This window comes from Mytilus edulis, chromosome 14 (assembly GCF_963676685.1).
Source record: "Mytilus edulis chromosome 14, xbMytEdul2.2, whole genome shotgun sequence".
Lineage (NCBI taxonomy): Eukaryota > Metazoa > Mollusca > Bivalvia > Mytilida > Mytilidae > Mytilus > Mytilus edulis.
This window is the reverse complement of record NC_092357.1, coordinates 37,126,317-37,144,123: the sequence shown is the minus strand read 5'-3', so window position 1 is coordinate 37,144,123 and position 17,807 is coordinate 37,126,317. Positions and strand designations below refer to the sequence as shown.

Sequence of the window (17,807 nt, the reverse complement as noted above, 5' to 3'; positions counted from 1 at the left end):
ACTTAAAAAATTCATGCATCTAATCTTCCTGGTAACAACTCATCTTAGTAGTCTGATTTAAGTTAGAACAAAACAGTTATACAGACAGCAACCAATGAAAATCAAAAGAATGATGTTAAGCTTTTGGCCTAAGAATTAAGATGGTTTATACATGTTTTCGAACACTCAGTTCTCCCCATACTATTGACAGAGGTGTAACAGTACAGCGCAAATACTATCAAAATACAGTAACAAGGGCATGTATAATCAATAATCAGAAAAACAACAAAGAAAATGACAAAAGACACAAAGTATCAATCAGAGTACTAATAAATATGAAAATAAGGAGATGTGGCATAATTGCCAATGCGTCACAATTAGACAACTTTATTTATATATTGATTGGCCGCCTTTTTTTTTTATCAATACAGGTACATGTATCATACCCATATAAATTACAGCTTATATAGATTTTGTCATTTTCGTCCGTCCATAGGAGTTGGCAAAACTTGTTAATGTCCCCTGTGCATTTTTTTTTATGTCAGGCACCATGAGGCATTTTTGTTGTAGCTAAGAGACATAGTGATCCTGTATTTTGTCTAGATTGTCGCCAGTGTTATCTTTTATCAATGTTTATGTTTAGATTGATTGAGGTAACAAAGTGTTTTTTGAAATCTATTACATATTCAAACCTTAATTTAACTTTATAATATTTCGAAACTTTTTTTATGACAAAAAAACAGAATCTACAATGAATCTACAGCATAATTTTGATACTATTTATTTCGATTTTGCCGTATTTAACTAATAAATGTACAATTTTTTTCTCTCCTGCAACACAATTGAAAAATACATGGGTTTTACTATCAGACGACAGCACAAACTACATTATGAACAATTCTATTTATTTAAAGATGTAGAAGACCTGGTTGCTTCATACTTCGTATCCACATCCCTTATGTTACAATATTTCTGAGTGTCAAATGTTCATTGTCCTGATCTCATTTTCATGGTTAAGTGACATCTTAAAGTATTGTTGTTGTTGTAATGTAAATTTCCACACTTAAGAGGAATGGGATAACTATATTTGGTATATGGGTTCATTTCAAGGTCTACATGTCCATCAGACACGTTTCACCTAACCTTGACCTCAATTAATTGGTCAGTGAGAAAGGTTAAACTGGCATGATGATGTCCATTTTTATACATAAAGGCAACAGTAGTATACTGCTGTTCGAAACTCATGCAATCGATAGAAAATAACAAATCCGGGTTACGAACTAAAACTGAGGGACACACATTAAATATAAGAGGAGAACAACGACACAACATTAAAATGTAACGCACACAGAAACGAACTAAGGCTGTGTTCACATTGACCTAAAATCGGTGGTGTGTTAGTGTAACCCACACGTAAACTAAACTCAATTACGTTTCCATTGACAAAACTCAATGTTTACATGTACAATGATGTAGTTTAAATCATGTTTTGTCTATATGCAGTGGATAGTCAATGTAGACCTTTTGTAGGTTTAGTGTACATAAAACTAAGCATTTAGAACACCAATTTTACCATGAATATTGGAGGAAGAAACAATTTTTGAATAAAATTGATATTTATAACAATTATTAATAAACTTCTTTACAGAAATATTTGTTTAAAGTTGATATATTAATTTGTTATAAATCAAAGCGCTGTAAGCACTGTAGGCAGTTAACCAAAAACCAAGGCAAACATAATTATGAAAACTGTGGCAATGTTGTTTCAATTTTTTTTTAAAGATTTAAAAGAACAAACATTAAACACACATATATAATTGTACATTTATGCTCATTTAATGAATTAATCATTAAGGCAAATAATTCATGTTTTATCAAGGTTTTCAATAGCAACGTATATATCTAGTATATTTTTTTTTTCATGGTCCTGAGTCAGTAGTGGTACAAATTCGCAATGATTCATTGATTGCAGTTCTTCTAGTTGATCGTATTTGTTCGTATTAGTTGACTGTTAGTAGTTCAAGTTGACTTTAGTAGGAGCTTGTAAAAGTGAGTTTGTGTTCTACAGTACAAAAGTTATGAGACACAAATCAGACAAATGTTTACTACTACAGGGATCAATGGTGAGGTCTTCCTGACCTGTACATAGTAAATGTAAATGACTCCCACCTTCACCCCAAGTCCATGATGTCTAAGTTTGGAATAAAATGACAGGTGTTAGGTCTAGCAAAGGGATATGCCTATGTGATGCCTATGAGATTGACCTTGTATGTTATTCAATCTTTTTGAAATGACAAACAGGAATGAATATGGTTTAGGAGTTGGTATCTCAATCTTTTACAAGTTCTCAAAACACACACAAGAGGGTGTGAGTGACCCTAGGGACTACCCCTATTTTTCATTTGATTTTTATACGCCCGTCAAAATTTTGACGGGACGTATTATGGTATACAAATGTCCGGTGTCCGTCTGTCCGTCTGTCTGTCTGTCCGTCCCTCTGTCCGTCTGTCCGGCGTAAACATGTCGCACCGTAACTTGAGAACGACTTATCCAAATTTCATGAAACTTAATATAGTTGTTTCTTATGATGGTCAAATGATTTGTATACTTTTTGGTGAAAATAAGATTTAAACTTTTTGAGTTACGGCACTTTATAACTAAAACAGGGGTGTGTTTTTTTCACATGTCGCACTGTATCTCAAAAACGATTCTTGATTATGACTTAAAACTTTAAACACTTCTTAGTTATATTAATCTCAATATCTGTATACTTTTTGGTGATGATTCAAAATTTCATTTTTGAGTTATTGAGTATTTTGTAAAAAAGGGGGAGGTTTTTTTTACATGTCGCGCCATATCTCAAAATCCATTTATGATTATTGCTTAAAACTTTACACATGTCTTTGTTATATTAATCTCAATATCTGTATACTTTTTGGTGATGATTCAAAATTTCATTTTTGAGTTATTAGTATTTTGTAAAAAAGGGGTAGGTTTTTTTTTTTACATGTTGTGCTGTATCTCAAAAATAAGTTATGATTATTGCTTAAAACTTTACACACTTCTTTGATATATTAATCTAAAGATCTGTATACTTTTTGGTTTTGATTCAAAATTTTATTTTGGTAATATTTAGTTTTTGTAAAAAAAAACAGGGTGGGGGGTTTCACATGTCCCGCCGTGTCTCTAAAACAATATATGGTTATTGTTTAGAACTTTCTCATAAACTATTTATGATTATTGCATAAGACTTTCACATAAGACGTCGGGCGTATCATGCGCTCATGGCGCAGCTGTTTATTTTATATTGTCCTATACATGAATATATATGGTTTAGGGGTGGGGATCTAGACAGTTATCAAGTTTTCAAACAGGAGGGGGTGGGGGACCCCAGTGAATTCCCCTATATTTCATTTGATTTGTTATATTGTCCAATACATGAATATATATGGTTGAGGGGTGGGGATCTCATCTGTTTCCAAGTTATCAAACAGGATTGGGTAGGGTGACCCTTAGGACTCTCCCTATATTTCATTTTATTAGTTCTTTTGTCCCATATATGAAAATATATGGTTTAATTTAAAGGTTAGGATCTCGACTGTTTCCAAGTTCTCAAACAACAGGGGGGGGGGGGGGTGACCGCAGGGACTTCCCCTATATTATATTTGATTTGTTATTTAGTCTCATACATGAGTATATATGGTCAAGGGGTGAGGATCTCGACTGTTTCTAAGTTCTCAAACATGAGGGTGCAGTGACCCTAGGGACTCCCCCTATAATTCATTTGATTTGTTATATTGTCCAATACATGAATATATATGGTTTATGGGTGGGGATCTCAACCGTTTTCAAATTCTCAAGCAGAAAGAGGTAGAGTGGCCCCACGAACTCCACCTATATTTCATATGATTTGTTATATTGTCCCATACATGAATATATATGGTTTAGGGGTGGGGATCTCGACCGTTTCCAAGTTCTCAAACAGGAGGGGTGGGATGACCCACAGGGACTCCCCCTATATTTCATTTGATTTATTATATTGTCCATTACATGAATATATACGGTTTAAGGGGGGGGGGGTGTGATCTCGACTGTTTCAAAGTTCCCAAACAGGAGGGGTGGGATGACCCCAGGGACTCCCCCTGTATTTAATTTGATTGGTTGTATTGTCCCATACATGAATAAATATGGTTGAGGGGTGAGGATCTCGACTGTTTCCAAGTTCTGAAGTAGGAGGTGGTGGATGACCCTAGGGACTTCACCTATATTTCATTTGATTAGTTATATAGTCCCATACATGGATGTATATGGTTGAGAGATGGGGATCTCATCTGTTTCAAAGTTATCAAACAGGAGGGGGTAGAGTGCCCCAAAGGACTCCACATACATATCATATGATTTGCTTACATTCAGGTATCATATAATCTAGTTGCACTACATGTGTAAAATAAGAAACTTCCAGCTATTTTAACTGACCCATCAAAATTGAGAAAAAAAAAATCCCCATTGAAATTGCAGTAATATGTTTAAAAGTATATAACTTGCTTTACCAACATTTATTACTGATAAAGAAAATTTATACTGTCACCAGGACCATACATATTGTTAGATATACTGTTCCCAGCTGTCACAAAGACTCACATTGTATTGGATTTTGACATTAAAATTTGTCAAAAAGTAATTTTGAGTTTCCTATGGATACCTATGGATCTTCAGAACGCACTGTTGCACCATTATATTCTGCTGTACTTCATCATCGTTGTATTTAATTGTACGTTTCTCACATTTTCAGTACAAAATATTTTCTGTTTTTTCATTCTTTTACAGATATCTTTTGGTTTTCAATTCTAGTGTTTATATTTATTTACCATGCAAAGATGTATTTTGTCATCTGTCTGATTTTTTTAAAAGTTCAAAGATCGACAAAACCCGGAATTACCCATATCTGCTTCCGGAATCGGATTCGATATTGTAATTTTCTTCTCATGTCAGCCATTTTGTTTTCAATGTTGTTTTTGTCAGATACGATTTTACTCGAATTTACACATTATTTGTCGGCGATTTTCTGTATAGCGGTTGAACAAAATGAACATCGCTGTCATGAATAATAATGCTAAAAACAAGTTTTGAGATCGTTTATTAGAAGACTTGGGTAAAAAGGTTTGCAAAGTTATTTTTTTTATTTCCTCTAAAGTCGGGCATGTCAAGCGTAGCTAGTAACCAAGTCGAAAGTCCGACTGCAAAAGTGGAAGTTCGCAGACCTTGGACAACCGCTAATTTGAACCCCTGCCTCCAAATTGAAAAGATACAAAAATTTCGTCTTATAATTTAAAATTGCCGCCAACAGCATGAACACTGGAACTTATTTTAAGACTACTGACGTAGTTGACTACGTATTGACGACAAACAATATTCCTACGACTTTTGCCATTTGGGAAATCTGAATTACTTGTCTTTAGAAAATTTCGGCGATTAAATTTTTCATACATTTGTTCTTTGACAGCTTAGCCAAAATCTCAGGGCCGGATAATAAACTACATAAAGAGCTCTACTCCTATGTGCAACTTCAAAACTTTTGGATAAATCGACAATCATTTAAGGTTTTTCTGATCATATTTTTTGTGATCAAGATTTAAAAGTATGAAAAAACTGTCCAATTAGTTATAAATAACATAACATCCAGCTAGATAATAACAATGGCACATATTTCAGCATTTATTGGGTAGAACACAAATCTAGGGTGCTCGCATAAGGCAGCTTAACTGCCTAAAAACAACTTTGCGTAGCTTTATTAATTAACCCCTTATCAAGACTCAAAACATCATTATTGCCGAGCACATAATTCAATTGAAAAGATCTTCTTGAATCGCCTGGATGTACACAGAAATATTTGCCACTGGTCTCAAAAAAAGTTACTCAAACAACGATTCACTCATAAATGCATTACTAAAAAAGTATGAGGTAAATTGAATTGTTTGTCTAGTATCTCACATCCGTTCAAATACACTAAGAAAAAAAAACATCACCCAAATACTCCTTGGAGAATAAATACCATTTGACAAAAATGGAAAAGATAGAAATGTAGTAAACCTTAACATATCTCAATCCATTTTCCTCGTCTGTAAGCGCGCTGCTGCAGCTAGGCTATATTGTCTAATGCGCAATCGAGACATCTTTATTATCTTTAAACTACTGAAAATCATGAAAATGGTTTTGATAGAGGAGCAACCACTTAATCTAAAAAAAAGAAAACGGGGGTGGGGTGGTACTGAGTCAGAATTTTTATCACGCGAACGTTTAAATTTTTTTTTTCCAATCAAAAAAAAAAAATTCTTCAATATCTAACACTATAATGTATGGGGACACTGGATTCAGAATATTTTTTTTATCATCTGTATGACCAGAATATTTTTTTTTATCAAATTGGGGATCAGAATATTTTTCAAAGGAAAAATCCATCCCCCTTTTTTGAAGTCGTCCGTCTGTCAGTTTAAAGTTATGGTCGAGTAAGTTTTGATGAAGTTGAAGTCATATCAACTTAAAACTTTGTACACATGTTCTCTATGAACGATCTTTAAACTTTGTACACCTGTTCTCTATGAATGATCTTTGTAATTTAAATGCCAAATTAGAGTTTTTACCCCATTTTCACGGTCCACTGACCATAGAAAATGATGGTGCATATGGGGCATCCATGTACCATGGACACTTTCTTGTTTCAGATATTAAGTAGTAAATAAATGCAACAGTAAAATTGAGAATGGAAATGGGGAATGTGTCAAAGAGACAACAACCCGAGAACAAAATAAAAGAAATGTCTCAACACAGCGAGAACATCCCGCACTCGGAGGCGTGCTGCAGCTGGCCCTTAAACAAAATGTGTTCTAGTTTAGTGATTCTAAACTCCAAAATATATAAATAAACTAGAATTAAAAATCATACAAGACTATAGCTAACAGAGGCTCCTGACTCACGCAACCAATCAGCTGTACGTGGTGTTTGGAATGATTATTATGTACATTATAATTGTAACCCTGGCAGGTTTCCTGTGACCTTGACCATTTTTTCATGGTTCTTTGGTTTTGATATGTTTTTGTGTATTGTCTGTTTTACAAGTACTATAAGCAATAGGACAACTTTATTTGGTGTATTGAATACTATTGTGAGGTGTACAATGTACATGTCTGTCTGGCAGGATTAATCTGTAATCGACCTAATACCTTGGATAATTGATCAAGGTTAAAGCTTCATGATTAGGACGGTTTCTCAGAAACAATATGCTGTAGGTTAACTAAATTGTTGATTGTAAGGTTAACCTATCAATTTAGGAGGTTTCATCTGACATTGACACTATTGAATTTGCTTATCCTTCCGAAGTACCTGATATCCTACGTTTTTGTTGGGCTACGTGTTGCCCCGCTTTGGTTTTCTATGTTGTGTTTTGTGAGCTGTTATTTGTCTGTTTCTGTCGATTCCTATTTGAGTCATGACGTTGGCATTTTTTTTCGCATTTTAAATGTACCTTTGGGTTCCGTCACCTCCCTTCTGTTTCTATGTCAATATACTGAAAACCATTATATTTGGGTGTTGCCTAGTCCAGCCCTGGCCTCAGTGACTTATTTTCATTATTTTTTTGTTGTTGTTGTCACTGATTTAATTGATTTGCATAGAAAAATCTAATTCATCAAATAAACGTTATTGTGCAGCTGCTATCATTTGTTAAGCCAAGTACTAAAACACTTCATCAATGTATGGATCTAAAACACTCGTGTAATGAATACCGGTTCAAAATAATTAGTGCAATTAATCCTGGTACACAATCACTAATGTAATCATTCCTGGTACAAAAGCACCGCTGGTGTAATCATTCCTGGTCTACAACAGTATCGCTAGTGTACTCATTCCTGAATGAAAACACTTACAAGTGTGAACATTCCTTCGATGAAAAACACTTGTTTACTTTGTCAATTTTTTACGTAAATCAATTATGCAACACTGTAAATATACCTGACGCCTGACGCGTCCGGACGCGTTCAAAATTTGTACACGGAATGTTCAATATTTTAACGTCATATGTTCATGCTTAGAGACGTGTTCAAATTTTAACGTTTGTGTTAAAAATATTAACATGTGTGTTCAGACACGGTGAACACCGGTGTTCAAATTCTGATCTAAAAAAGTAGATAGTCGTCTGTCCGATTTTCTATCCTTCTAATTGGCAAATTAAAAAATAATTTCATTAAAAAATATGAATGTGATTTTTTTAATAATATTTTAGTAATTGTGAAATATTAAACTTCCAAGCTGGCATATATGTATAGTTTATGAACTTATCTTATTATTATTACTAGTTTTACTTATAAGTGACATAATTATGCATATCAATGAGGCCTGTTATGATAATATCGTAATAAAAATATGCCGATGTTTATCTTATTTCATGATCCGTTCAGTTTATCAACATTACATGTTCAATCAGTGTTTTAAAATCGCTCGAAATTTTGAACATAGAGGCGTTAAAAAAAATATACCAGGGTACCAAAAACCGGAAACATATATAGGCTGGTGATTTAGGCGGTTAAACGAAGAATGGATACATATAAGGAAGAGAACTGGAGAAGGGACTTCTATCTAACATGAACACGAAAGAAGTGACAACTTGGATTATCATCAAACTAAGCAGCTATCTTAGATATATATTAAGCTTACTGAATCCCAGGTCATTTTGATTTTTGTTGTATTGCTGTCAAATTCAAGAATTAAATTAATCTAGGTAAAAAAGCTAGAATTTGCATTTTTTTTTGTTGTATTGCTGTCAAATTCAACAATTAAATTGTAAAGTGTACTATCTCTGTTTTGTTTGAACTGCAAATTCTACCTTTTTGACCTAGATTAATTTAATTTTTAAATTTGACAGCAATACAACAAAAAACAAAATGACCTGGGATTCAGTAAGCTTAATATATATCTAAGATAGCTGCATAGTTTGATGAAAATCCAAGTTGTTTTGAAAAAGTAATTCAAATAACTAAAGTATACTATCTCTATTTTGTCTGAATTGCAAATCCTAGCTTTTTTTTACCAAGATTACTGTAATTCTTAAATTTTACAGCAATACAACAAAAAACTAAATAACATGGGATTCAGTAAGCTTAATATATATCTAAGATAGCTGCATAGTTTGATGAAAATCCAAGTTGATTTGAAAAAGTTATTAAAATAATTAAAGTGTACTATCTCTATTTTGTTCGAAATGCAAATTCTAGCTTCTTTTACCTAGATTGATTTAATTCTTTAATTTGACAGCAATACAACAAAAAACAAAATGACCTGGGATTCAGTAAGCTTAATATATATCTAAGATAGCTGCATAGTTTGATGAAAATCCAAGTTGATTTGAAAAAGTTATAAAAAGAATTAAAGATGCCTATCTGAATTTATATAATAATTTTTATTTTTACCTATTGTAAAATTAAATTCTTTCATTTCACAGCAATAAATCAAACTACCTAATAAGCTTGAATTTTGTAAGATCAATATTTAATTTAGTTAGATGGGCTGATTTACACCAGTCAAAACTAAAATTGTTTCTCATATTCTGTTTCTGTTTGAATGTTTCTTGGTGTGTATTTTTGGGCTAATTAAAATAAAATGTTTACTACTTAAGCATTTGAAAAAAGTGTATGTCCCATGCATTAAGATAATGAAAAATCATCAGGTCCCACTACTTTGCACGTTGAAAAAAAGTACATGTCCACTTACCATTTACACCGGTCCCCCCTGCTTCATGAATAATGCACCGTCCCTAACTGAAGACAAAATAACAAGTCGTGTACAGAATGCAATTGATAAGTTACAACTGTCAGACAGATCGAGTTTGCCGTGTACAAACAATATTACAGCTTAAATATGCCAAAAAGGAATAAATTTGTTTTCTAACAACACGATTCTGTTTCAAATTATGTGTTTGTGTATTTTAATTGCATGTGAATAAAAATATGTTCTCTTGCCAACCAAGAAACAGATATTCATTCTGACCGTCCAACCAATGCCTGTATGTAATGTAGGAAGGGTTCAGATCTTTTTTTCATTGTACATGTATTGAAAAATTTTTCTTCACTTCTAATCACTTTAATGGCAACACATGAGACTGATTTTATATATCAAATATTCATAAAGAGAAAAGCATGCTTTCAAATGATGCTCATGCGGACCGTTGACTCGTTATCATGCACAGTACAATCTATAATTAAATTTCACTCAAGTTCTAATCTAAATCATCCGGCAAATGACTGAAGATATTCTTTTAATCGAATGTAAATTTATCTGTTCCATTATTTTCTATTGCTGTTGCTGATTGCTATAATATATGTATTGTTTTGCTTCGTATCTGTTTCTTTTTTTTTCCTGATTTGTTTTTATATATATTTTCGTAAGTGTTTGTATGTATGTATGTTTGTTTGTTTGTTGTTGTTTATTTAAGCATGATATATTATTTGCTCTTCAGTTTTCACTTTAACTGTATTGCAAGCAATTATTTCTTATGACCAACGTTTGGATACTGCATTCTTAATATTAGCTAATTATTGACAAAGATTTAAGTTTAGAGCTATATATCCATTTAATGTTTTGGATTTTTAGATCTGCAGACTAACAAATGCTGTACACTTCCTCGGTTTCAATCTCCCCTTCAATTAACAAATCGACTAACCCAAGCACCAGCTCTTCGTCATATTCTCTGACGTCAATCTTAGGAATGTCAGGGTCACCGTCACCGACGTTTTGTTTTGCAATGGGCTCAGCAATGTAGAATTCCTCTATGTTTTCCTCTGTATTTTCTTCGTTTTCATCTAGTAGTAACAGCTGTTTGCAAAATTTTTCAATGAGCACTTTACGGCGAGAGACAAGTATTGGATCTGCAGCAGTGACGCACGAACGTTGGAAATTTGTAAGGTAAGCGATGTTTTGTATGTGTATTTAATAAAATTGAGAATGGAAATGGCGAATGTGTCAAAGAGACAACAACCCGACCAATTAAAAAACCACAGCAGAGGGTCACCAACAGGTCTTCAATGTAGCGAGAAATTCCCGCACCCGGAGGCGTCCTTCAGCTGGCCCCTAAACAAATATATACTAGTCCAGTGATAATGAACGCCATACTAATTTCCAAATTATACACAAGAAACTAAAATTAAAATAATACAAGACTAACAAAGGCCAGAGGCTCCTGACTTGGGACAGGCGCAAACATGCGGCGGGGTTAAACATGTTTGTGAGATCTCAACCCTCCCCCTATACCTCTAACCAATGTAGAAAAGTAAACGCATAACAATACGCACATTAAAATTCAGTTCAAGAGAAGTCCGAGTCTGATGTCAGAAGATGTAACCAAAGAAAATAAACAAAATGGCAATAATACATAAATAACAACAGACTACTATCAGTTAACTGACATGCTAGCTCCAGACTTCAATTAAACTGACTGAAAGATTATGATTTCATCATATGAACTTAAGCCAATTGAAAAGATGAAATAGGAATTCTCCTAGTTAAGAAGCTCTACGATTTTATTCTACCTATCGCCTGTTCTACAAATATGCGGGTAGCTGCTATGTGTTTTGTTTTTTCGACCTGCTGTGGATTGAATTGCTTCTTAATTTTATTGGCAAAAGGAGGCACAAGAAGTTGCGCACCCTTTTCTTGAAACTGCCTCTGAAGAGTGAAACCTTTGTCGGCCGTGTATACCTCGCCTTTTTAATGTTATCCAATAAACCTGACTTTTTTGACAGCTCATCGACTTCAAATTCTGTACAGTCCAAAATCATAACGCAGTTTGGGAATTTTTTAAGTATATCAGGGGGACATAATGTCTGTAATTCGTCCATTGTAGGGTTCATATTAATTTTTGATGTGTCAGGCCCATGTTGACAAATACACGAAACAGTAGATATTGAAACATTGAACATAGAGGCAAGAACGGTTTCGCTAATGTCTTGTCGTAGCCTCGATAAATACATAAAAACTCGTCTTGTGATGATAAAGCTCTGTGTCTACCAAAATTTCCATCTAAAATCTTCTTGTCATAAGACCAGAATCTCAAATGTGTGGTTATCACGTAGTTTGGTTGACAAGCGTCACCAGAAGGCATTGAAGGTAATTGGGACCGAGATGCATTGTCAAAGTAAGTTGAATTTTCTTCTGCTACTATGCCATTTAGCTGTAGTCTTGATTTTTGCGTTCACATTTTTTACCTATTTGCTTGCCAATTGAGAGGTCGGGGATACCGTTACTCAGAACTTTTTCACCAGCGAAAAAGTGTTCAGAACAAATTCTTGTTCGGGTATTTACGTCTTCCTCCTCTAAGTTTAAGGCATGTTACCACTTTTTCCGTAAATTGTTTTTTTGGAATTCTGAAAAAGCTCAAGTTTTGTGTGTTTCTAGATGTATTTGTGCACACGGCACATGTCCAACCAATTATTATTGACGACACTAGCTACGGTAAACGTTACGGCGTCCTTAGAAACAAGATGGCGTCGCAGCGTACACCAAAGAATATTACCCATGATGCATTAGATTATGAAACGGCGAATTAGAAAGTTCATTACTTAACTATTACAAAAGTTCTGCTTGGGACACATGTTCAGGTACACCAAAATTGGTATCTGCGAACAAAGCATATATCTGGCCATTCCTGAATTAATTTAATAAATAAACCGGAAGTATTTCTCTTACTTTGATCAGCGAACGTAAACCTTTGACATCCATCAACACCCAGGACTAAACACTTTTTTAAACTGGTTATTGATGTGAAAATCAAGGCAAATTATCCCACAAACTGAATACAAATCATAAGTCCTTCATTTACAAGTAGTCATTAATTTAAGGAAAATAAAACTTTTGGCATCCTAAAGATATGTTTTGGATATTAGATACTGATTATTTGTATTTGTCTCGGAATACAAAAAAGCTAAACCTTATGTTTTAATAAAAGTAAGACTTGTTCATACAAATCAGTGTTTATATATATATAAGACACACGTACTTTAAAAGCTAATATTCAAAATGTAAGAAAGAAGTTCACTTATGGCTGTTAAATTATATGTACACATACATGTAGTTCGTTTGAACAAATATAACCAATGTTTTACTTAGTTGTCGTAATTACAAAAAATAATAAATTGATAAGTCATTGAGCTTTTACAAAAAACAACGCAAACAATACATGAAAGTGTAACCTCGTAAACAACAGCAAAGTTAGCACACGGATATCTCGTAATTTGAAGTTGTCGTCACTGACAAAACACATCCGATATTTATTCATGTTTACTAGTTTTTTTCCCATTCACAATACAAAAGTAATTAAAATGGTGCTTTGAACAATAGTGTGATTTATATTACAATGTATTACTAAAGTTGTTTTTAATGATTACGAAATAGCGTATACAAAGGCAGAACCTTGATAATTTGCCACTAACAAAACGTAATCTTTTTTATCAAAATAAATTGCACGGGGATCTAATATTCCATGGCTGGAATCTAATAGCGACTTAGCATATGCTCCGTCTGGTGATATCACTACTATATTGTTTGATGCCGAACCGGCAACGTAAATATTTGAATCAGAATCTAAGGTGATACCGCATGGCTGTCTCAAAATAGGGTCTTTGTAACTCCATAGAACTTCCCCCTTCAAGTTATAACATATGATGGCATCAGAAGTACAGTCAGAATGAACGATAAAGTTTTGGCATGATGTTACATAAGAATCATTTCCGTTAACCCCTGAAACACTCATTACATTTGTTACGTTTTCTTGAGGCGTTCTAATGATTTGAATTCCTTTACTATTTGTACTAACTATGTATGATCCATTTTGGAAACTAATGCCGAAACACCAATCACTCATCTGAATCTCCTTGACTATGTTACCGCTGTTAATATCAACTAAGACTATGTTTTGTTCCCATCCACCTGCTGAAATAGCAACTGTAGTTTCATCCACAACCGAAATACTAAAAGCATGAGAAGATTGGACATTTATCCTAGTCTCAAAGCCTCCACTTTTATCATATATAAGTATGCTGTAGTTGTAATCAGTTAATAATATTTTCCCACTGGGTGAAATCACACAGCCAGTGACATGACCACGTGTATTAATACGATGCACAAGTTCGACCTGAATATCTTTAAATGGTCTTGCTTTTTGACGGGGAGTATACAGTTGTGCAGTTTTATCATCAGCCCAGGAAAAGGAGATTTCCGATTTAATGGTTGTCATTTCTATCTTCCCAAGAGTTTTAATGTTTTCGATAAAGGTACTTAGTTGATCATTAAATATACATTCTATAGTGACGTTGTTCAAACTTCCACTACAGAATAATGATTTGATGTGCCTTTCTTCGGATGAGACATGTTCTGTCATTTTTCTTACCCCCATGAAAATCTGGAAGTTTGATGTGCAGCATTTCATAAGAGCAATATCGCTTTGAAGTTGTATAAGTTTGCTACTTCGTTGTTCTAACTCTTTAATCACCATCTCCAATTTTTTACTACTTTCCTTTTCTACTTCCGACAATTCTTGAAGCAATGATTTTTCCAATAGATCCAGCAAATTGTTAATTTCCTTTCTTTTTTCTTTTATCTTTCCTAATAAATTGCCTTTCTGTTGTTGAATTTCGTAAAGATTTCTTTTTCTGTCATCTATGGCGGTATGAATGTTTGTACTTAAACGTTTAAGTATTTGCTCAATATCATCTAACGCTGATGTTTTCTGTAATGCAGACATAGACAGAAGATCTTCAATAAGTGTTATCTCATTGTAGTCACTGTGACTTGTTATCAAGCATTTTTTGCAACATAGATTGTCGTGGGTTTTGCAATAACATTCAAAGATGTTTTCATGATCCGCACATTTAATGTTGACATTCTTTATAAACGTAGGCAATTTCATATATTCAACAATAGAAATTGTTTGATGTGAATTCAATAACTTTGCTACCTTATGATGATTCTGACAAGGCCCACACAGAAAATCCTCACATTGAGGACAAAATGCATCTGCTGGTTTTGATATGTCCATCCGTTGACAAATGTCACAGAATTCATCAGATTGGTTTGCCATGTTAATATTGACAAATTATCTCTGACGTCAGATTGCTTTCAAATATTCTACATCGACTATCGACACTATAGATGCTGGAAGGTAAAATTAATTAGTATTACTTAACATTTGATTTTTAAATCAAATCACACTTATGAAAACAAATCATACAAAAGGACAAAGGAATCGCAAAAGTCACCGAACAGAGCAGAATAAACACAAACCAGCAATGTCAGACTCCTCATTCACATCCAAAGAAAGAAAGAAAATCAAATCAAATAATAACGAACAACGTTGAATTGCATAGTCCGTCTTGTTAGGGACGACATAAAAAAATCAATGAAGGATACAAAAAAAACTTCATTCAAATAGTTTGGGGGTTGGGGTCAAAATTGCTGCAACTTTCCTTTTATTGACATCGATTTGATGTATATCCTTATTGGTCAATCAATTTTTCCCAAATTAGGTTAAGAGGGGGGGGGGTAGGGGGGTCAGTGAAAAACCATATGAATTAAGTTTTTTTTTATCCTTCATTGAACTTTCGATGTCGTCCCTCATTGTTACACATTTGGATTGCTTAAACTAGTTTTATATATGATAAAATCTCCCTTTTTTTGGACCACATGTCGTAAAACTAAAACATACAATGAAACCAAATTTTACAAAACAGCTTCCAAAAGCACGAACACAAATTTTTTAACAAAAAGATAATAAATAAATCAAGAGCATGGAAGAGTTAGAAAAAGGGGATTTCTATCAATATCATTATAAGACTTCCAGACAGTATACATTTTACAGTGCTGTATGTACTTGTGTTTTCGGTGATGCTCGTTGCCAAACTATTTATAATGCATACATGTAAAGGCAACAGTAGTATACCGCTGTTCGAAAGTCATACATCGATTGAGAGAAAATCAATCCGGGTTACAAACCAAAACCGAGGGAAGCACATCAACTTAAAAACAACGAAACAACAGGAACGATGAAGTGCAACAAAAAACAAAAGACAATGCAACACAAATGCACGGAAACGAAATATAAGATAAAAACTGCCATTTACCTGACTTTGTACAGAACATTTAAAATAAATGGTGGATGGAACCTGGTTTTGTGGCTAGCCAAACCTTGCGTTTTATGGCAATGTTCAATATAACAACAACATGACATGATATGAATACAGTACAAAAAGAACATTCAGAACAGAGAAATACACAAATAAACAATACAATAGTACATTTCGACATGCTAATAGTTATCAAAGGTAGCAGGCTTAGAATTTGATACCCTTATATTAACATTGAAGAGTTGATGAAATCAACTGGACTAAACTATTGCCTGTCCCGGCCAAAGAGGTATACAAATAAAGATGCATTTCTAAATTCAAAATGATCTAACAGCAAGTTTCGTTATTAGACATGAAATAATTTCCGAATGTTCTATCAGTTTACATGTAATTACTGGAAGTGTTATGTATGTAATGAATGTTTATAGATCAATTAACGTTATCTGTATATCACTGATGATCGAATTAATCCAGTCAGGTGATTCTTTGTCACAGATGAAGACAGATAATAATTTGAAGCCTACTTTTTGACGATTTTTTGCATTTCATAAGTTATTCCAAGTACAAGCGAACCTGTATACTTGCATGCATTAAAACAGTTTTAGATGCACATGTTTGTACTTGAAATACATATTGTGGTGAAAACACCACTATTTTTTAATAAAAGCTATTTCTGAGTGATACTGATTGTGTTTGAAACCAATAATATTGGCAATTTTAAACAAATGATAAAAAAATATATTTATTTTTGCAGTAAAACCAAGCATAATTTTCGTACAGTTAATTTATACAACTTACCATATATATAAACTAAATGTATTAAGAGCCAGTGACATTGTTATCTGCGGCGATGTAAATAAAACAAGTGAAGATCATTTCTGATAGATCATATGATCATTTAAAATCTAATAACCTTTGTATTAGACACAGAGATAGTTTGTTATCTTCCATGTCGATATTATGAATGAAGGCCATAGCGAATCACGTCAAATCTAATAGTTGTTATCTGCAGTGTGAATGTTACAAATGAAGGTCAAATCTGATAGACCATTTAGGATCATTTTAAATCTAATAAATGCAGTTAATTAGGCTTTTTCAACTTCAGGTGAAATATGAAGATATGACAAACTTGAAATAAATATAGTTCACATTTTTTAATTCCTACTGTCAACAGTTTTACTATTAGTAGAGTTTAGTATGACGTCCATTTTTACTGATATAGTACACATTTTTCTTTAGGGGACAGCTGAGGCCCGCCTTTGGAGAGTTATTGTCTCTTTTATTTATTCCCTATTTCCATTCTCAATTCTATTACGAATAAAGTACTGAATACAAGAAAACAAATTATAACAATGTTGGTATAGAAAAAACACCCTGCTCAAACTCCGTACAATGATCATTTCAGTTTCGGAACTATTTTCCTTTACTCCATCATTAGTGTAGAGTAGTATGCAGATCGGAGCTGGAACGGCCAGTGAGTTAACACCCAACTATCTCAACTATGAGTAAATACAAATCTCTCTCCACCAAAATGGAATTATGTGGACGTACACAGTTTTGGGTTATAGAGATAACATATGCATCACCATTAGCATAAACTTACCAATTACTTAGTGCCCGTTTTAAAATAATATATTTTCCGCGATCGCTGTCTGGGCAAGAACG

At 33.5% G+C, this 17,807-nt stretch overlaps 1 protein-coding gene across 1 annotated transcript; it reads right to left on the bottom strand.

Moving 5' to 3' along the window:
* Nucleotides 1-13,371: 13,371 nt before the first annotated feature.
* Nucleotides 13,372-17,013, bottom strand: LOC139503088 (uncharacterized). Its single transcript, XM_071292766.1, has 2 exons — nucleotides 16,941-17,013; nucleotides 13,372-15,174 (listed from the first exon to the last, which is right to left on the bottom strand). The coding sequence occupies exon 2, from the start codon at nucleotides 15,098-15,100 to the stop codon at nucleotides 13,406-13,408; it is 1,695 nt and encodes a 564-aa protein (XP_071148867.1). The 5' UTR covers nucleotides 15,101-15,174; nucleotides 16,941-17,013; the 3' UTR covers nucleotides 13,372-13,405.
* Nucleotides 17,014-17,807: the final 794 nt, after the last annotated feature.

Coding starts and splice junctions, on each gene's coding strand:
- LOC139503088 (XM_071292766.1), bottom strand. CDS start 15,100: ATGGCAAACCAATCTGATGAATTCTGTGACATTTGTCAACGGATGGAC.